The 20,076-nt window shown below is 50.1% G+C and overlaps 1 protein-coding gene across 2 annotated transcripts in view; it reads left to right on the top strand.

Moving 5' to 3' along the window:
* NOP14 (NOP14 nucleolar protein) overlaps window positions 1-19,651 on the top strand; it is a 30,977-nt gene extending 11,326 nt beyond the window's left edge. Inside the window, exons 4-18 of one of the 2 annotated variants that reach the window (XM_069495703.1) lie at window positions 2,674-2,816; window positions 3,569-3,703; window positions 4,411-4,533; window positions 5,000-5,131; window positions 6,242-6,518; window positions 7,464-7,594; window positions 8,253-8,338; window positions 9,459-9,594; window positions 13,805-13,906; window positions 14,610-14,763; window positions 16,458-16,617; window positions 17,126-17,273; window positions 18,650-18,768; window positions 18,938-19,093; window positions 19,307-19,651. In XM_069495703.1, coding sequence (XP_069351804.1) covers window positions 2,674-2,816; window positions 3,569-3,703; window positions 4,411-4,533; window positions 5,000-5,131; window positions 6,242-6,518; window positions 7,464-7,594; window positions 8,253-8,338; window positions 9,459-9,594; window positions 13,805-13,906; window positions 14,610-14,763; window positions 16,458-16,617; window positions 17,126-17,273; window positions 18,650-18,768; window positions 18,938-19,093; window positions 19,307-19,406 — 2,102 coding nt within the window. In that variant the 3' untranslated portion in view covers window positions 19,407-19,651. The remainder of the gene's footprint in view (window positions 1-2,673; window positions 2,817-3,568; window positions 3,704-4,410; window positions 4,534-4,999; window positions 5,132-6,241; window positions 6,519-7,463; window positions 7,595-8,252; window positions 8,339-9,458; window positions 9,595-13,804; window positions 13,907-14,609; window positions 14,764-16,457; window positions 16,618-17,125; window positions 17,274-18,649; window positions 18,769-18,937; window positions 19,094-19,306) is intronic. The other variant, XM_069495704.1, reaches the window with a different exon arrangement.
* The last annotated feature ends 425 nt before the right edge of the window (window positions 19,652-20,076 follow it).

The raw sequence follows: 20,076 nt of genomic DNA, 5'->3' as shown, positions 1-20,076 counted from the left end.
AAACAAAGCTACACAAAACTAAAACTGTTCCTCAATCTTTTGTCTTTTTAGTGTGTGGAAAGCTAAGGAATTAAAGCCTGCGCTTACCTTTGGCTATCTGGATAATCCAGGGAGCAGAAGGTTTAGGAGTTAAGGCCGGCCTGTGGTACAGAACCCATTGTTCACGTAACAGCACCAGGAGTAGGCCTGCAACTCCACCAGAAATTCATGAGTGTAAAGGGAATGGCCAGTAGTTTCGTCCTCTCTGCCTTTCTCCTTGCACTTTTCATTGTTCAGGAGTTTTTGTATACCCTTAACTGTAAAATGCATTCACTTGGGGATCATAATTCACTGTGACCGAAGGTGACTGCCTTGGTTCGTGTTTGGTGAGCAGAGCAGCATCCTCGTCGCCAGGAGGACCATGATGCTACATGAGTAGGGGGAAGTAGGGTTCTGTTTCTTCCGATAACAGAATCCTAGGAATTCAGCGATTTATTTGAGATTTCCTATCCTTTGATTTTGATTATGAGCTCACCAAAACCCAGGTAATTTATAAAAGAAAAGCCTCTAACATTTGAAAATATATATATTTCCTGTAATTTTTAAAAATGAATCACGAGGAAACAAAATCTTTTTTGTTCAACTGTATAACTTGTTATGTTCTCTTAGACTAGAGGAGTTTAATCCCTAAAACTGCCCTGTGAGGTAGATGTTACCCCACTTTACCACTGCGGAAGCTGAGGCTGAGGACGAGTTGGTGGCTTGCTCGGGCCTCACAGCCAGGTAGAGCTGGGCTTCCAGTCCCAGCTGGCCTGACTCCCAAACTCAGCTGCTGTGTGCTGTTCACACTTGGAATGCAGATGTTTAGAAAAGCACTTAATGGAGATCGTTTTTTTAAGAATCCTTTTCTGAATTTTTTATCTAATTAATACAACGTTATTAGTTGGTGCTTTGTAAATTTTTCTTTTCAATAATAATTGTGAACAACTTTGAATTACTAGAACACTAAATGAGTAATGTTTTCTGGATGACTCCAGGGGTTTTGGCCTAAGTGACTAGAAAGATGGAATTGCCATTCGTGGGGCTGGAGAAGACTGTGGGAGAAACAGGTTTGGGGGCTTGGAAATGCCTGTTAGACATCCAAGGGGCGTTATCAGAAGAACACTTGGAGCCTGGAGTTGAGGGAGGAACGCAGGCCAGAGACAGGAATTGGAAGTTGTCAGCACAGAGACTAAATGAGGCAGCTAAGGGAATAGAGCGGCTAGGAAAGAGGTGGTGGGAGCTGCAGCCCTCGGAGTTGGAGGAGAGGAGACTGAGCCAGGAGCTGCCAGTTAGGCCCTGGGGGGTGCTGGCCGGAAGCAAGTGGAGAAACTTTCTCTAGGAGGGAGTGACGAATGTGTCGGGCACTGCTGATGTGGAGAGGAGGATCAAGAACTGAACTGTAAATCAAGCAAGCCTCCATTTCAGAGGAGGGAAGAGAAGGGAGAGGAGGGGTCGCAAGTGGAATAGAGGCAACCCTGGGGGGCTCTTTGTAAGGGGGCCTGAGAAATGCAAGTGGAGAATGAAAGAATAGTCCAAGAGAACGAGAAAACTTGATGCAGGGAACGAGGGTAGGTTTGCTTGCCCAGGGGTGGGATCGAGTATGCAGGACAGAGTTGGCCCTGGATGGGGCAGAGCAGCTGGGGGAGAGCCCAGAGCACTCTGTGGTTCAGCAGTTTCTCTTCTGAGGGCTTCTGTTTTCTCTGTGGCCTAGACAGCGCTGAGTGAGGGGGAGGCAGGACCTGCGGGGCGTATGAAGGGACAGGAGGTGGACAGCGTGGGATGCACGAGAGTGTGGACTGGAACATGGGCCAGGACGGGCCGGTGGTGACCGGAGCCCATCTGAAGTTTGCAGTTTTGAAGATAATGTGTGTTCTGTCCACCACTTGTCTCGCTGCTCAGGTATGGACAGGGAGCAGGTGGTGTTCGAGTTAGCCAGACAGCAGCGTTGGCAAGGGAGCACGACAGGAGCAGGCAGGGACAGGGACGGACTAGCCTGGTGGGCCAGGCTCTACTGGTCAGGGGCCTGAGCAGTTTCCTTTTTGTTCTGGTGTGAGACTTCGGGTAAATCACTTCACATCCAAGCCGCTGGTTTTTCATATGAGAATTTGGATTTTTTAGGGTTTCTTTCCGCTCTAAATTTGATGATTCCCACAATATTTGTTTCTCTCCTGCTCTGGCAAATAGGGCAGGATAAAGGTCAGTGACTCTTGGTGATTCCTGCTCCTGCCGTCAGCTCAGGGTGCTAGGTCCCCGTGTCCTGCCTATGGAGGTGGGAGGATCAGGTGGAACCACGTTACTAATCCGGACCCTGCTGCCTTGCAAGACTCTGGGGCCAGCTTTTCTCCTGGGTTTGCCAATCTTTCTCAAGAACGAACACAATTAGAAAATAGGTGCTTGGTGTTTCCAGACACTTGGATTATGGCCACTTGGTAATTTAATGGGTCTTGGTTTTCTTGGAGTGGCTCCTCTTGGGTATTTATTAAGTGCCAGTCAATGTGCCTGTGGTCTCAGGCCAGCTGTGTGTGAGAACTTTATTCTTGGATGTGGAATTCTCAAGACTGCTCTTGGGGAAATGTTGGCAGAGTACTAAAAAAAGTGCTTCCCAGACAGGGCCTGGGCGTCACCGTGGTGTTTTCTGCTTTTTGTCTCCAGCTGAGCTAACTGCTACGCACTTTGGAGGAGGCAGCAGGCTCCTGCATCCGAAGACCTTTCAACAGGAAGGTGAGGAGGGGGAACAACCAAAGTCACGGAAGGAACTGATCGAAGAGCTCATTGCGAAGTCAAAACAGGAGAAGGTGGGTTAGTTAGTATTCTTCATGTGGGATAGCTGCACCATAAGACACGCTCACCAAAATACACTTGAGCTTTTTGAGCCTGTATTTATTTATTTTATTTTTTGAGACCTAGTCTTGCTCTGTCACACTGGGTAGAATGAAGTGGTGTCATAATAGCTCACTACAACCTCAAACTCCTGGGCTCAAGAAATCCTCCTGCCTCAGCCTCCCGAGTAGCTGGGAGTACAGGCTCATCACTGCGCCTGGCTAGTTTTTCTATTTTTAGTAGAGGCAGGGCCTCACTCTTGCCCAAGCTGGTCTTGAACTCCTGAGCTCAAGTGATCTTTCTCCCTTGGCTTTCCAGAGTGCTAGGATACAGGTGTGAGCCACTGCACCCGACCCCTGTATTTAATATTTCATATGAATTTAATAAAAGTATTCATTTTTGAATGGGAATATTTTAAATCTCATCAAGAATATACCTCTGATGTGTTTTTTCTTATTCTGGCTGGTTTTGGTATTTGACGTGTATCAGCGTTTACAAAACATCACTGTTTCTTACTGACTTGTAATGAACTGCTCAGAGTATCTCACAGTTTATAGTAAGAAGTTATTTCTGTCTGATGTAATTGTGTAGCTTTGCCCTTAAGATACTCATTTCTCCGGTCTCTTTCTTCTGTTGAAACGTGGTGTTGGCAAGTGGTCATTGTGTGTGTCCTTGGCATTGACACCGGTCGTAATGGTGTGTGGTGTGTCTGTTGTGTTTTCTCCAGAGGGAGAGACAAGCTCAGCGAGAAGATGCCCTCGAGCTCACAGAGAAGCTGGACCAAGACTGGAAAGAAATCCAGAGTCTCCTGTCACACAAAACTCCCAAGTCGGAGAACAGAGATAAAAAGGAGAAACCCAAGGTGGGCGGCGGGCATTCGAAACAAACTTGACTTTGCTGTGGAGAAAAGGCTAAGGCCGGAACATCTCTTCTGGCCTACTTCCTGTTAGGACAAAGTTTATCTTGGACATTTCTGTGTAATTGCCTAATGATGTATTATGTCAGGGTGGAAGTAGACACAAAGTTACTTCAGTTTCTACCCCAGGTGATTTAAGTTAATGTGGTATTTCTCGGTATAGGTAGTACTTTGGGATAGAGACCATGGGTGTTTGAACTTCCTTGTAACATATTGGTATATTGATGTATATACATTTACTTATTTTTCCCTCTAAACTCTAGTTTTTTCCTACTGCATTCTTTTTAATCTAAATTGTTGGGAAGTGTTGCATTTGCTTAAGTAGCTGGATTCTAGGAAAGAATCTAGGACTTCACCAGATTACATTGTCTTGTGGCCATCTGGACGTCTGTGTGAGTCACCCTTACTATTGCTGTTGCTGTGCCTAACTTCCCATGTTTAGGGTTTGGTGCCTAGGTGGGCAATGTTTATTTTTGTTAAAGCAGATATATTCTGAGGAGAATTTCCTAGGAGTAAAAAGTTCTGTGTGACCAAAGTGTCCACTGATTTCTCAGTTGTTTCTCTCTAGAAGAAAAGACATAGGTGTGGTTTAGCTTCTTCTATAACAGTGTCTGGCCATTATAAAAGTGGAAAATGTCCTCTTTTCACTTTAGCCCGATGCATATGACATGATGGTTCGTGAGCTTGGCTTTGAAATGAAAGCACAGCCCTCTAACAGGATGAAAACAGAGGAGGAGCTGGCGCACGAGGAGCAGGAGCGGCTCAGGAAACTGGAGGTATGGGTGGCCGGCACCTGCACAGGAGGCTCGGCAGCCACAGCTGGGGACGGCCGGGAGGACAGCCGGGAAGCTGTTTTAACACAACCACATCCCAGGCCTCTTCCCATCTCCTGTGTTTTCAAATACTAGAAAGAGTCGAGCTGGCTGCTTGCTTAAGGTGCCCTCGTGCCTGTTCTCAGAGGAGCGGGAGGTGAATTATGGTCAGGGTTGGCCAGCAGAATTTCACCACAAACACTCTAACAGATTTTCCGTCCTTGTGAATGAGGGTATTTCTGCCACAAAGTGTTTTACAGTTGATTTTGTTACATAAGGACGTTGTCCCTGTAACCTTACCAAGTGTTTGCGTGCCTGAAGACCGCAAGCAGAAAGCAAGCCAGACGGCGTCAGCGCCGAGAGGCTGGGGGGCTGGGCGGTCACACGTCTAAGGAGCACACACTATGACATCCCTTTCCTTCCTGCGCAGGCTGAAAGACTTCGAAGAATGCTTGGAAAGGACGAGGATGAAAATTGTAAGAAACCAAAACATATGTCAGCAGATGATTTAAATGATGGCTTTGTACTGGATAAAGACGATAGACGTTTGCTTTCTTACAAAGTAAGATGTTTGGCTTCATTTTCTTTCCCTTTTTTTTTTAAATTTAAAAACACATTTTCTGGTGTTCATTTAAAGGACCTAACCACTGTCTCTACAGTTCTTCATCTAGGTGTTGATGGGATCTCGGGTATCAGACTTCACAGAGCAGACTGTGGCAGGGGTGCTTCCCCCGCAGGAGAAGGGACACAGCTAGCGCAGCCACGTCAGCTAGACGCCTGGCTGTTTGCTCAGTTGTCGGCATCCCCTGCTTTTGTTTATGTCTGCGTGACCTCAGCGTGATATGGAGGGAGTTAACTGAAGGTTAAAATTCTGAATATTTTTGACTGACATAATTGAGTTTCTCAGGACTGGTACAATTTTTGTTTTATTTTGTTTGGGGAGTACAATAGCACAACCAGAGCTCACTGTAATCTCCAACTCCTGGGCTCTAGCAATCCTCCCGCCATAGCCTCCTGAGTAGCTGGGACTACAGGTGCATGCCACCACCACACCCGGCTAATTTTTTAAAAATTGGTTTTTCTTAGAGATGGGGTCTCGCTATGTTGTCCAGGCTGGTCTCAACCTCCTGGCCTCAAGCAGTCATCTCGCCTCTCAAAGTGCTGGGATTATAGCCATGAGCCACCGTGCCCAATTCTGGTGTAGTTTTTAATTCGTGAATCTTATAAGGTCTATACCTTCTCCTTTTAGAGTGTAGTAGTGTTCAGGGAAGAAAAGCAGGCAGGCCAGGGAGTTCAAGCAGAAAAGTTCCATACCAGGAAACTGGGTATGGCGAAAACACTAGGTTATCTGCCCCTCCGGTGCATCCCCCAAACCACTGGTGGGATGCTGTGGACACTCTACTGCTGAAACCCACACACCTTCCAAATCTTAGTCCTGTGCTGCTTGCTTGCAAAACCTAAACTTGCCCAGTGTCCTGGCACAGGGCTCTCTGGGAGCCTCTAGCTCCTGTGGCTCTGGGAATGGCCTAGAAGGGGTGGGTGAGGAGGCCCCAAGGACAAAGGGAGTACACAGCCTGTGGGCAGCACTGACGCTTTCTGCACGCAGGATCCTGGTGCAGTTGTGGGACATCATGACCTCTGTCTCTGCCCTGTGTCTTTGCTCTCTTCCCAGGACGGAAAGATGAATGTTGAGGAGGACGTCCAGGAAGAGGAAAGGCAGGAAGCCGGTGGGGATAAACGTGAGGAGGACGAGAGCGAAGGTTCCAGTGGGGAGGACCCAGAGGAGAGTGATGGCCCAGAGAGCCACTCGGACCTGGCATCTGATGTAGAGAGTGAGGAAGAAAATGAGAAGCCAGAGAAAGAGCATCGGAGTCCTGGGAAAGGATCTGTAACTCGAGGCCAAAAGGCTCGAAATGCCGCCAGCACCGAGCTGCCCTATACGTTTGCAGGTAGACGAGCAGTCGGGCTTTCTTACGTTTCAGGGTAACTCTCGTGACCTGGCCACACTGTGTGCATGTTTGTCTCCCTTCCTGGGGTGGCATTTGTGGAGTGGGGACCAAGGGTACACTTGCGAGTGCGTGGACACATTCCCGCGAGTGTGTCTTTGCTGTGTGGGCAGGTGCTGTCATCCTTCTCCTCCGTGTCTGCTGATCCAAGTCGCAGTGCGTGACCGTGGAGAGTTGTGTGGGTCAGCTCCCAGATGAGGCAGGCACACCTTTCCATGGCAGTGTCTTCGCACTCCTTTTTGTGTGCTGTGAGCCTTGCAGAGTGGGCCAGCAGGGCCGTGAAGATGGGTGACCACCTGTGGGAAGGCTCCCTACGTTCGGACCTGGGCATTCTGGTTTGGCCACATAACATCTTCGACAGAATATAGTGTGTTTGGTATGTAGAGAAAAACTGTCCAGCTCTTGTAAGACACCTGAAGTGTCCTGTGACTGAAGGTTGTTTCCGGAGAGGATAAACTAGTGGTGAGGCAGGGCTCTAGGATGTGGCCTCTGATCGGTGAGAGTCTCACAAGGCGATATTGCTTAGCTCATTCTAAAGCAGTCTGGGCCCAAAAACCAGCACCGGGTCCCCAAGGCTCACCGATGTAGCTATTTAAGTGGATTCCTGACGGAGGGAAGGCGGGGATCATGTCTTCCTGGGGTTTTCTGGGCACAGTCCTCCTGAATGGCCCAGTTCAGTGAAGTCACAGGCTTCTCGACCTATTGGATGCTATTGTGGCGATTGGGAGGTAAAATAAATAACTCTGTAAAATGTGTGTTAATGTCTCTATTTTGTTAAAGTAAAAGAACCAATCTTACGTTGTGCTTAGTTTTTACCTGTGTGAGCAGAAATGTAAATGATTCGCATTTTAGATGTTACATGTGGAGTGTGTTTTGTGTTTTTGATAGCTCCCGAATCCTATGAGGAACTGAGATCTTTATTGTCAGGAAGATCGATGGAAGAACAGCTTTTGGTGGTGGAAAGAATTCAGAAATGCAACCATCCAAGTCTCGCAGTAGGAAACAAAGCAAAATTAGAAGTATGCTGGAATAAATATTGAATATATGTGCTGAGTATTAGGAGTGTTAGCATAACCCCCTAGTCTCTGTGAGTGTCGGACTTGCTTGAAGTTGTACGGTGACAAAGTGTGCCTAGGGGCCAGCCTGTCAGTTGGTTGTCTGTGTGATGACAGCTGGGGAGCACTCAGTGGGAGCAGGCAGAGCCATGCTTGGCATCCCACCCCTCCTCTCGGCCTTGCAGCGGGCCCGGGCCTTCTTTTCACAGGTGAGGAAACCAAGGCTTGCATATCCAGCAGGCAGCAAAGCCAGACTTTTAGGTAAATTGGTAGCTATGAACGTGCTTTTTTCTCTTTCAGTAAATGTTGCGTGTTTACTGTAAACAGGGTGCAGTCCTGGCTGTGTTCCTGATTATGATTTCATAGTCATGTGTTGTCTGTCATTCTGTAGAGGGCATACCTCGTCCTCGGCTTTCTTTTCTTTTCTCTACACCGTCTAGTGTTGAGCAGGTTCTAGCAGTGGCTTTGCTTACGTTTTAGAGTTCTGCTCATGCCTGTGGCCCTGAGGTCCCCCACCCCACCTGGTTGTCGCCAGAATGCCAGTGACCTGAGAGTTAGATGCTTGTGGTTTTGTTCTTGGTGCCGAGCACCAAGCTCTATTTCCCACTTCATGTTCCTGCAGAAACTGTTCGGCTTCCTCTTGGAGTACGTTGGAGATTTGGCTACAGATGATCCTCCAGACCTCAGAGTAATTGATAAGTTGGTTGTGTAAGTAAAAATGGTGTGTTATCTGGGGTGTGGGGCTGAGCCAAACAATTTTTGTCCTGTTTAGAATCATAAAAATACATTCTACGGTTATTAATAAGGTAGACAAAATGGTGACATCAACATGCCAGGTGGACAGATGACCTGCAGGCCTTGTAAACAGGCCTCACAGCGTGAACCCAGTGTGGGAATTTGATGACTTCTTGCTCTAGCATTTGCTGCTCTGGTCACTTTCAACCACAGACAAGTTGACTTCAAAACAATCGAACCTCTTCACACTTATTTATACTACAGTATGGCTAATTTTTTGTTTCATTCACCAATGAAGTTTGAAGCCCTGGAGAGGTAGAGAGGTATGAGGTATTGGGAATGTGTGGTAGACGCGCCCCCTTGTCACTCTGGGGACGTGCCCTCTCAAGTCCACACCCCAGTGGAACCCAGTGGGGCTGGCTGTGCACGCGTCTGGGAGCTCCTGCTAGGGAAGCATGTCCGTCATGTCCTGTATAGGGGTGGCGAGGGTGGGCTCTGGCCCTCGCTGTACAGAAGTATGTGACTTGCATGGTGACTCCTGGCCTGGGTGCTGGTGGCTGGAAGAGCACTGGAGGGACGGAGGTCTCAGTCGGGGGGCAAGTGCTGGTGTCCAGCATTAGGGTGGTCACCTAGAGGTGCCCCCTGGGGCTGGCCTCGTGGCCTGCACTGCGCGACCAGCCTCTTCTGCATACATGGAGATGCTGCCACAAAAGTACTTGTCAGGGGAATAAATGAGGTAATGCGGAGAGCCGCTTTAACTGTCAGTCACAGCTGGCGCGCACAGTGTTCTCCCAACGGTAGTGTTACTACGAATAGAGCTATTTCTACCATCACCTCCAATACTACTAAAAGGGCCAGATTTTTAGGAAATGGCAAAAACGACTGTAAACTATTACAGACACTTTAGGAAAATTATCTGAGCCCCCAGGAAGGCCAGCCAGATGTCAGTAAGAGGAAAAGTGGATTCATCCAGGGGCTTCCAGTTCGAACTTACTGAGCAGGTGACGTCACAGGAAAATGGTTTGGGAGGTTTTTTTCCTTGTTTTTGTTATCTGGAATCATTCTCTACTCACTTAACGTTTCTGCTTAACAGGCAGTTGTATAGTCTTTGCCAGATGTTTCCTGAATCTGCAAGTGACTCTGTGAAATTTGTCCTCCGAGATGCCATGCACGAGATGGAAGAAATGATTGAGACCAAAGGCCGGGCGGCATTGCCGGGGTTGGATGTGGTAAGCAGAGGCAGGTTCAGTCCAGCCGTTCCCACAGCGACCATGGGTCAGCTTCTGCTCAGCGTTGCTTGGAGGGCTGATGGTGGGGGCCGTGCACGTGGCTAGGAGAAGTTGGTGATGCCCAGTGTCCATGGTGATCTGGAGCGAGAACTACAGCGACATGGTCCTGCCCTTATCAACTCAATGAAGTGTGTAGTAACAAGGTTCTGGTTTGATTCCACGCAAATGGTGTTTGTGTTTGGTCTTGAAGGCAGAGTCGTTGGAAGGCAGCAGAAGCACAGCATTGTCCCTCAGGCCCCAAGCCTGTGGGCTGGTTTTGCTTGGTCTTGGTTTTTCTGTTTGTTCAAAGGTTGAGAGACATTTGGACTGCTCTGAAATTTTTAAGTTTTTTTTTTAATTCACTGTATTATTTCCCAACCCAAGAAAATTCTACTTTATTTTGTACATTTTCATGTTCCTCTTCTCATTTTTAAGTCATTTCATTGCTTAGTTTCATCCTGAAATTTAGGAGTTAAACTAAACAGGAGTTGGGGAAAAAACCCCTGGTAGCCATGGTGATGGTGGCAGGAGCGAGACCTGTTAGACCCAGGCCTACCTGCCTACCCCGGGCTGCCAGCCCCTTTAACAATTTTATAACAGCTTCGTGCTATGTTTTCAACTTAAGTAACTTAAGAAATACTTGCTTAGAAATGCTGTTTATTCCATTTTCTAGTGTTTGTGCTGAAATGGATTAGCAATAATTAGTAGAGGTTTAAAAATACAGAATTTGTTAGTGGTTTTAACAGACTGCTCAAATACGATGTGAGCTGGTGTCCATCGACCGTTGCTGGCTCCTGTGATTAGTTCTTTGTGAGCTTCAGCCCAGCGTCCTCACTGCACATTGGCCTGTCTAACCAGCGATTGCTGGGTCACTGACACTGAGGTGAGAGCCTTGGGCCGAGGAGACCGAATCTCTGCCTCCCTGGAGCCCACTTTCCACTGAGGACTATTGGTCGTGCATGTCGTCAGGCGTCGGGCTTAAACCCACGTCCTCGAGCTCTAATCCTGGGTGGGTTCTTCAGCCTCTCTGAGCCACGTTCCTCGGCTGTATGAGGGTGATGATTCTAATCTGTAACCTACGAGGTAAGGCTGACATGAGGATGCGCGAGTGAACACATGTCACATGGTCATGTCACTGCCTCAACACTGCTGTCAGTAAACGACAGTTGTCACCACCAGGATTCTTCCCGTAGGTCACACTGTGGGGTTGTCACTGCCATGGCAAGCGCTCCCTCTCGGCCCTGCCTCCCTGAGCCCCATTTTCCTTAGAGCCTCACATTGGCCTGGGGTCTGGGGGCCCTTTAGAAGGCCCTCCCAGTAGCTCTGTGGTGATCGTAAGAGTCCCTGCCAGGACCAGAAAGAACATGGGGCCTACTGGGTGGTGCCTAGCATCTCTTATGTTCGCGTGGATGTCACAGTGGCAGGTTCCAGGTGCCCTGGAGGATGTATCAGTGCCTGTGGTGAGACCCTGCAGCCAGGCCATGGGAAAGCCTCGCTGTGCTAACCCCGCAGCCCCTCTGGTACAGCCTGTGGGCTCTGCCTTACCCGCAGGGGGTCTCCTCAAAGCGTAGCTTGCTACTGTCATCATCTAAAACAAAACAGCCGTGTGTGTGTGTTCAGATGTGATCTTGGGAAGATGTAGTTGGCTCAGCTTTGTGTCATGGGGATGGTACTGTCTCCTGCCTCCTTGGGGACATGGCCTTCCTGGACCTCTGCTTTCTGGATTCTAAACTAATAATGGTAACTGCTAATGTTGAGGTTTTGCCTGGACTGGCCCTGGTCCGAGAGTTTCCATGTCCCGTCCTGTTGACTCCTCTCAGCACCCTGAGGTAGGCCACAGAGGAGGCTGCCTGTTGCAGTCACAGCCCGGCAAGGCAGCTGAGCCTTGTTCTGAGCCCCCTTCAGGGTGATGTGGCAGTCCCTGGTTTGGAGATGTTCCCAGTCTCTTTGTACCTGCATCGAAAAGTGATGTGAAATTGGACCCTGGCAGCTTGTGAGAAGTGCTGGCTTTGGAGGTTGGATGATCAGAACCGAGGCCTGTTGAGAGACCAGAATGGAAACCTAGAGCTCTGGTCCACGTGTCCTGTGAGGAGGAGACGTACTCAGCCAAGCAGTGAGACCTCCTGCCCTGGCCCCGTCAGCTCAGCTCCGCACCCCCGGCGCCCAGCTGCACCCCTCCCCTCCCACGGGTCTCTGTGCTAAGCGTCCTCTCAACTGACCTTTTCTGACCCCGTTTAGAGTTGCAGCCCTGTCAGCCCCAGCACCCTCATCTCTCCCCTCCTTTTTCCAAGTCACTTGTCACCGTCCTCTTGATGATTTATTGTTCATCTCACCTCTGTGGGGTCCAGCGTAGCTGTGCACACTCAGCGCGTGCCATGGAGGGACAAGGTCCGTCCTGTCCTCCTCTTAGCGCTGTTGGGCCGTGTCCCCGCAGCCTTGCCAGTTCAGTCTGTCTTTTCTTCACCAATATGAAACATAAGTGATGTACCTTGACATAGTTTTATTTTACATTTCTCTTACTATGAATCAAGCTAAGACCGTTTTTACGTGTTTAAGACAAGTTAATTTCTGTGTGCAGGCTTTTTGTGGTTTTTTTGCAGGTTCTTCCATTAGGTTGTTGGTCTTTCTTAGTGATTTTTGTGGGAGTTCTGTGTAATAGAAACTAACCGTTTGTTTAATAAGTTGAGAACTTTTCCCGAAGTCTGTTGACTTTGCTTATAGTGGTTTTTGCCATTGTATGTTTTTGTAATAAAAACAAACCAATGAAACATCGTTACTTGTGGGGTGGGGAGGACTCCTGTTCGCCAATACAAGCAAAAAAAGTCTTTCCTTCTGTGAGTGTGAGGCCATTCCCGAGGCTTCCCTCCATCCCTGGTAATAAGGGTTCCTCTCCAGCGCGGTACCTGAACACTCCCTGGCTCTGGCTTTGGAAACCAGTTCTTGCGGGGACAAGGGTTTAATCTGACAGGCTGCTGCTCAGCCAACCCTAGCGTGACAGCTGACAGACAGAACTAGAAGCTTTTGAAAACAGTTTGTCTCTTATTATTTGTCCTTTGTGAAAAATTCAACCCTGGTTTGCTAAGGCAGTCTGTCAGATATTTCTGGGTAAAGATTTTTTTAAAGGTCTAGGTGAAAAAGGAACAGTGATAAGTAGCATGTTTTGCTCACTACAGCTGCAGGCTGGGCACACGTGACGTCTTTTCCCATCCTTACCACGACTCGGCAGGCTTGAGCTCGGCATACCCATCGCACAGAGGAGGAAATTGAGGGCTCAGGCAGTGTGCCCAGGGTCACCTGACTGGTGGGTTGCTGTGCCAGGATTTCACCACCGAGCAGGCTTTCAGCTACTCTGCTGTGCTGCACACAGTTACCGATATTTTTCTGTAGTTTGGAAAGTTGCTATCCTCTATATCCATCCTCACCTTGATTTCAGCTTCTAGTGGAGAAAAAATTGTGCTTTGTTATATGGGAAGATAAAATTTCTAGCCCAAGATAGAGAGGCTGCCCCCTGCCAAGACAAAGATGGATTCTTGTGGAATAGCTGTTGTGGCCGCTCCGAGGCTGGCACCGCGTCATCTTCACGGTGTCAGGATGTGGTGCAGAGCCTAGGTCTGTGCCAGGGCCAAAGCAAACTGAAACGTTTGCCATTCTTCCTGGTGTGCTTTGTGAAGTGGAATTAGAAAGGCAGGGATTTTTCTTCCCTGGGAACTTACGACTAGAGCAGAACTGATGGCATTGGATGCTGAGACCTCCCAGCTGCCTCCTTCCGAGCTGAGGCAGGAAGGCACCGAGCACCCCGCTGGCAGGTGCCCTCCCCGGCCTTGTGAGCGCGCAGCGCCAAGACTTGAGGCTGGGCCCCTGCAAATCTCATGCGAGAGGGCACCCCATCCTGTTTCTAGTTATGAAAGAAAACGTCGCACCTTCCAGAAGAGTCTCGCTGTGTGTGGGGTGTAAGGCAGAGTGTGAGCTGGTGCGTGTCGGGGTGGTGAGGGAGCCTTGCCCTGCAGGGAGGTGGACGCTGAGGTCACCATGAAGACCCGGTGTCTATAGCTGCTCTGCTTCGTATCACCAGGAGCTTTAGTACTAGTTTTGCTACTGAGCCATTTTGAAAAGCATTATTTTAAACTTCATTTTACTTTGTTTAATCTGCACAATATCACTTTCTTTCCAGCTCATTTATTTGAAGATTGTGGGACTGCTGTTTCCGACCTCTGACTTCTGGCACCCAGTCGTGACTCCCGCCCTGGTGTGCATGAGCCAGCTGCTCACTAAGGTGTGTCCTCCTCCACGTGCAGTGGGCCAGCCCCGCTTCGCCAGCAGCCCGTCAGACCCACATCTCCTCGGGGCCGTGCTGAATGAGAGCATGGCAGTTTGAGGGTCTTGGAGATTGACCCCTGAGGTCAGGCATCGGAAAGTTTGTCTGCAGGGGCCTGTTCTGGAGGGAGGGGTTCTGGATCAGAACTGGCCCCAGCCTCCCTCCAGAGCACCCAGCTCCAGCAGCCCCAGGCGGGGTTTGGGAGGACTGTTTAGCAACTCAAGAGTTACAGAGGGTGGGGCCCAGAAAACAGCCTTTCAAGCTAGTGGTGAAGGTATCAAGTGAGTAAGGGCTTAAGAAAGTTCAAGTTTTTTTTTTTTTTTTATTCATAGGCATCTGATTGGTGCGTGCTTACTGCACTGATCGTATGGTAGAACTTTATAATCAATACAGCAGTAAGGAACTTTGTAATCAATACAGCAATAGGGAACTTTACAATCAATACAGCAATAGAGAACTTTATAATCAGTACAGCAGTGAGGAACTTTATAATCAGTACAGAAGTAAAGCTCTTTGTCTTGTCTTCACCTGATGCCCTCAGCACCTCTGTTAGGTGCAGGGGTTCCCTCTACACAGATGACCTCCCTGTGTGTGCACTTCATCTGAGAATATTCTAGAAAGTTATTCCTGAGCGGTGACTGTCCACTGTGTTCCTTTGCAGTGCCCTGTCCTGTCCCTCCAAGACGTGGTGAAGGGCCTGTTTGTGTGCTGCTTGTTCCTGGAGTACGTGTCTTTGTCTCAGAGGTTTATACCTGAGCTCGTGAATTATATTCTTGGGATTCTTTATATGGCAACGCCAAACAAACAAAGCCAAGGTGAGTTGACCTGAGGAGCCCTTTTCAAATATTTTGTACTTCAGAAGTTTTTTTAAGTGATTCATGTTCATCATAGGAAGTTTAGAATATGGAAAAGTAGAGAAAAGACCAGAAACCCCTTGGTCCTACCTCCCCGAGGAGCATCCTCTTTCTCCCTGTGTGAACACGTGTGCACACCACATGTTGGCGCACCAGCAGTGTGGCTTCTCTGTCCACCTGATGTCTGGTAGCCACAAGTGGCAGGTCTGGACCGAGACGTGCCCCGAATGTGAACTACCCAAGACTCAGTGCCACGTGTATATATAATATCTTAGTAATTTTTTATATTATGTGTTGAAGTAATGTGATATTTTGGGTTAAATGAAATGTTTTATTAAAATTAATCTTACCTTTTTACTTTTTCTTATGTGACAGTAAGAAAATTTTAAATCACTTATGTGGCTCACATAGACAGCTCTGCTCTGTACAGTTTCTGTAATGCTCAGAATTTAGGAAGGAGACAGTCGAAAGCAACGTTCTAATGAGTTTCCCCGTTTGTTGATCTTCTACTTGGCGTCCTCACTTTGGTGCTCCTTCCTTCCAAGGGCTTCCCATCGTGCCCACCGCCCCTTCTGGAGCGTCCCTAGCACTCGCTGCGTCCTCCTGGGAGTGCTGGGGTAAGGCTGAGGACCCCGAGCCCCTAGTTCCCGTGCACGTGCGGTGCTGAGCACTGTGATCCAGGGTGCTCACTTAGGAGCGATGCTGGGGTGTTGCTTCCCACCTTCAGTCGTGTCCTTTGGGGAGGTGTCTAGGTGGTCCCTCTAGTGCTCCAAGTCTGCTGCCTGTCCTTTGGCTTCCCCTTTCTGGCATGACTTCTCCTACGTGGCTGTCCCTAGCTCTGACTTGCACTGATTCCCAGGACACCACTTGCTCCTCTGTTGGGCTCAGCGTTGGGCACGAGAGGAGCCCAGGCCTCCAGCCTGCCCCCCGCCTGGGGAGACCCAGGCCCAGGTCACTGACATTCAGCATGCGCGTGCCGCGGTGGGAAGGCGTGGTCATCTGGGCCTGGTGGGAAGGGTGGGACAGGCCGACCCACCGCCTTCCCCTCCCGCTTTGCTCTGCAGTCTCCCCCGCAGGCCATTCCCTCTGCCTTGAGTGCCCTCGCAGGAGAAGCTGGGTTAACTCCTGCACATCCTCCGCGTCTCTGCTGATGTCCACGCCTCGGAGAGGCTGTCTCTGACCTTCACAGTGGACTCCAGCCTCCTGCTCACCGAGCACTCCCACCTTACCCTTGTCCTGTGCCTGCCTTCTGTCCGTCCGTTTGCTTTCTCATGTTCTGTCTGGTTCGTTTATTTCCATGGGTGCAGTTTCCTGCCTTGTTGCCCACAAGGGCAGGAACTTTGGTCGGTTCTTGGTCGTGGCCTAAGCACCGGGGGGCCCATATGTGATATGCAGTTGGCCCACAGGAAGTCGTGTAGCAAGCGGGCCTCCCAGGCAGGGTCAGACCTGCCTCCGCCAGAGCTTTCACCACCTCAGTATGCGGCGTCTCTATCAATGGTGAGACTCTCAGTGTCTGGCACGACCCAGGGAACGTGGTAAAAAATCAGTACATGTCTGTTAACACATGAGCTGGCTACAGGCTTGGCACCGCAGAGCCTGCCCTGTGAGCCCAGTAACGTTCAGGCCCTCTCTGTCCTGTCGCATTTGGAATTCAGGTTACGCTCTGGTGCACCCTTTCAGAGCACGCGGGAAGAACTCCGAATTGCTCCTGGTCTCTGATAGAGAGGACGTGGCCACGTGGCAGAGGAGCAGCCTCTCCCTGCGCTGGGCGAGTGGACTGAGAACCCAGACAGCCACCGAGGCCAATCACATCAGGTACGGGCGGGGAGCAGGCTCCTGGGGCACTTGGTGGCCCGACAGCCCAAAAGGCAGAAGATACCACTGACGCTTTTTGTTTTGCCAGAAATGTTCTTATTTTTAGCTAATTTGCCACCCTGGTGGTTTGGATTTATGTTGGGTTAAGAGACTTTCTGAGGCTTGCCGGTACGATGGCCACTTTTCCCTGTGGAAGCAAACCTTTCCTACACTACTTTCAAAATATATCTGTTTGATTTCCCAAATACTAATTTGGAAACTAAAATGGAGCCGCCCACTTGAAGTTGTTACTGTTTCCCACAGCCTTCCCTCCTGTTCAGGGAGGTGTGGTGACATGTCTGTCCAGCGCCCAGCGCTGCGCCCTGTAGGCGTGGATGCTGAACCCTGACCTGAGATGGCCCGTGCTTTTCAGCTTGGCGGGTAGGGGGTCATTTTTGCCAAGGTCATTGGTTTTGTTGGTGACTGAAGTCAGCTGAGCTAGGCTCCTTCTTGCCTCCTGCCCTCCCAGACTTTCCTGCGTGGCCGTGGGTCTGTCCCTGCTGAAGCGCTGTGTGCTCCTGTACAGCACCCTGCCGTCCTTCCACGCCATCACCAGTCCTCTCCGAGCCCTCCTGACGGAGCACCTGGTGGACTGCAGCCACCCCCATGAGCTCCAGGTGAGGCTTCCTGGCCACCAGGGTGCTCTGCCCAGCTTAGACATGTCCCTGAGTTGGGACCAGGCTAGTTGGCCTTTCTGTCATTGAGGTTGCAGCTCCAAAAGTCAGGGACATCATCGCTGCAAAATCACAGGCACGAAGGGGAAATAAAATCATAATAGTGAGCAGCAGAGTCTGGATGGATCCTGGCGTTACCTGGGAACCATCACACGTCGGGTGCCACCTCCAGGAGGCTGCACGGAAAGTCCATCAACGCCCAGCTGTTGAGGGTCCCTTTGCCCCCCCCCCAGGGTCTGGACAGTTGGCTCCAGGCCATGCGGAGCACCTGAGCTCTGCAGTCACCTGCTGAGTTTCCTGAGGATGGTTCCATGGTCCCACACAAGGTGACGGGAAGCCCTGAGAGGCCTCCTCAGCTGGACTTAGGCACTCCTGTGTGTACACAAAAATGAGTTCTGTATTCCAGGCACGTCCATTCGAAGTCTGCCTGCTTCCCACCTGCCCCTTCATGTCAGCGCACGCCAGCCCCCAGGTGCCTTAGAGCAGGAGGTGCCAGTGCACCTCCTCATAGACGTGGCTGTGGCTTGTCTTTCATTTGAAGGACAGAGTGGCTCTCTGGTCCTACAAAATTTGGGCTGGCCAAAGGGACACAACGGGTTTATGGTCTTGGGGTAGACAGAGTTGGCCGTGCCCTTGCACTGAGTCCCCGTGGAGATTAGGCATTTGGGCACTTGGAGGTTACATCCCAGCAGGCTGAGGGGTGGCTGTGCCTGCGGGTACAGGCGGCCAGGTAGCCTGAGTTCCGGGACACACCTGTGCACAGGGAAAGGGTAGGACCAACATTAGTGAACTAGTTTCTGGACGATTCCTCAGAAGCCACCAGCCAACTGTTCTGGAAGCTAAGGCCTTAAGTGGGCGCTTTATACACCTGGTTCTGGGAGAGTGAAAATAAGGTCAAATCACCAAGACTGGTCAAGACCCCATTCTGCTTGGTCCCATCATGCTGCTCTGCACACCTTGGTGTATACATGTCACCCTCACAGGGGAAGGTGGTTCTCCTGTGTGCTTCCACAAAAAGTGGCTCGTGTGCGCCCTGTCTTGCCAAGTTCCTCTGCTAAAGAGTGTTCTGTTTATGTTTTCTGGATGCAAGCAGCACAGACTGTTGTGACTACCTGCATAGACCCTCCAGCCCCTCACTTAACGGCTGGGGCGGGGAGCAGTGGAGCCATGGCTGCAGGAGGTGTGACAAGATGCCATCCCACTGCGGGGGCCACAGGCTCTGTGTCCTCTTGTCCTGACATGGAGGGCCCCAGAGGAGAAGCCCGTGGAGGCAGAGGGGGGACGGATCATCACAGTGTCAGCGTGTTCCATGTTTTTAGGAAATGTATCGGAGCGTATTGACAGAAATGGAAAACCAAAAGCAACCCCACCGGCCACTGACCTGTGAGAAGAGCAAGCCTGTCCCGCTGAAGTTGTTCACCCCCCGTCTGGTCAAAGTGTGGGTGTTGGCAGCGTCTCCCCAGGAGGCCAGGCCTGGGTTCAGCGGGAGCTGGGGGGTGTCTGCCTGTTCCACAGTTGAGTGAAGGGGCGGGGGGCAGGGGGGCGGGCCACACCTCCAGGCAGGGTCTCGCTGACTCCTGCCTCCTTACTTGGCTTTCTGGTTTTAGCCTCGAGTTTGGAAAGAAACAAGGCAGCAGTAAGGAAGAGCAAGAAAGGAAGAAGCTGATCCACAAACACAAGCGGGAATTTAAGGGTGCCGTCCGGGAAATCCGCAAGGACAATCAGTTCCTGGCTAGGATGCAGCTCTCGGAGATCATGGAGCGGTAAGGGGGCGTGCGGGCACAGCCGTGGTGGGACCGCAGCATTCGCGCCTCGTGCACAGCCTGGGCAGTGGCTGAGTCTGAGGCGGGCGGACTCATTTCCCCTCCGTTTGTCCTGAACCTGGTAGCTTCAGGCTATTGTGGTTCTTGTGTGAAAAGGGGCAAGACACCTTCCAAAAACTAACCTAAAATGGCATTTGTTTTTGTTTCTTTTAGGGATGCAGAAAGGAAGCGAAAAGTAAGGCAGCTTTTTAACAGCCTGGCCAATCAGGAGGGTGAATGGAAGGCTCTGAAGAGGAAGAAGTTCAAAAAATGAAATTGTTTTGTAAATTAGGCAAGAAACTATTGTACATTAAAAGTAATATTAAAATATAAATAAATAGGTCAGGAGCCTGTGTCACTTTGGGAGGCTGAGGCAGGAGGATCACTTGAGGCAAGGAGTTTCAGACCAGCTTGGGCAACATAGCAAGACCCTGTCTGTACAAAAAATAAAAACATTAAGCTGGGCATGGTGGCACCTGTAGTCCCAGCTACTTGGGTGGCTGAGGCAGGAGGATCACTTGAGCCCATGGTTTGTAGCACCTTAGGCAGACAGGGTGTTCAGACTAAGTTCAATATCATTGTGGTGACAGCTCGGGAGTTGGGGCCACCAGGTTGCCCGAGGAGGGGTGAGCAGGCCCAGGCTCCACATGGGAGCAGGTCAGACTCCTGTGCTCATTGGTAGTGGGGTGGCACTGTGGACAGCCACTATACTCCAGCCTGGGCAATGTGGGGAGACCTATCTTCGAAAAAATGAAAATTAAAAAAAATTTTAAAAGCAATAAAGGATGCTGTAACGTCAGTGCGATCCCCCCCCCCCCCCCCCCCGTGCTTTAGTTCCTGTTAAAACATCTCTTCCTGAAATAGGATGAATTCTGAGATGCGCTTTTGGAACTGGAAACAGTGAGCGCTGGGGTAATAAGTTGCCGATAACCGGCTTGTGACCA

The sequence above is a fragment of the Eulemur rufifrons genome, chromosome 20, assembly GCF_041146395.1.
Source record: "Eulemur rufifrons isolate Redbay chromosome 20, OSU_ERuf_1, whole genome shotgun sequence".
Classification (NCBI taxonomy): Eukaryota; Metazoa; Chordata; class Mammalia; order Primates; family Lemuridae; genus Eulemur; species Eulemur rufifrons.
The sequence above is the reverse complement of the archived record's forward strand: the minus strand, read 5'-3'. Positions and strand labels throughout refer to the sequence as shown.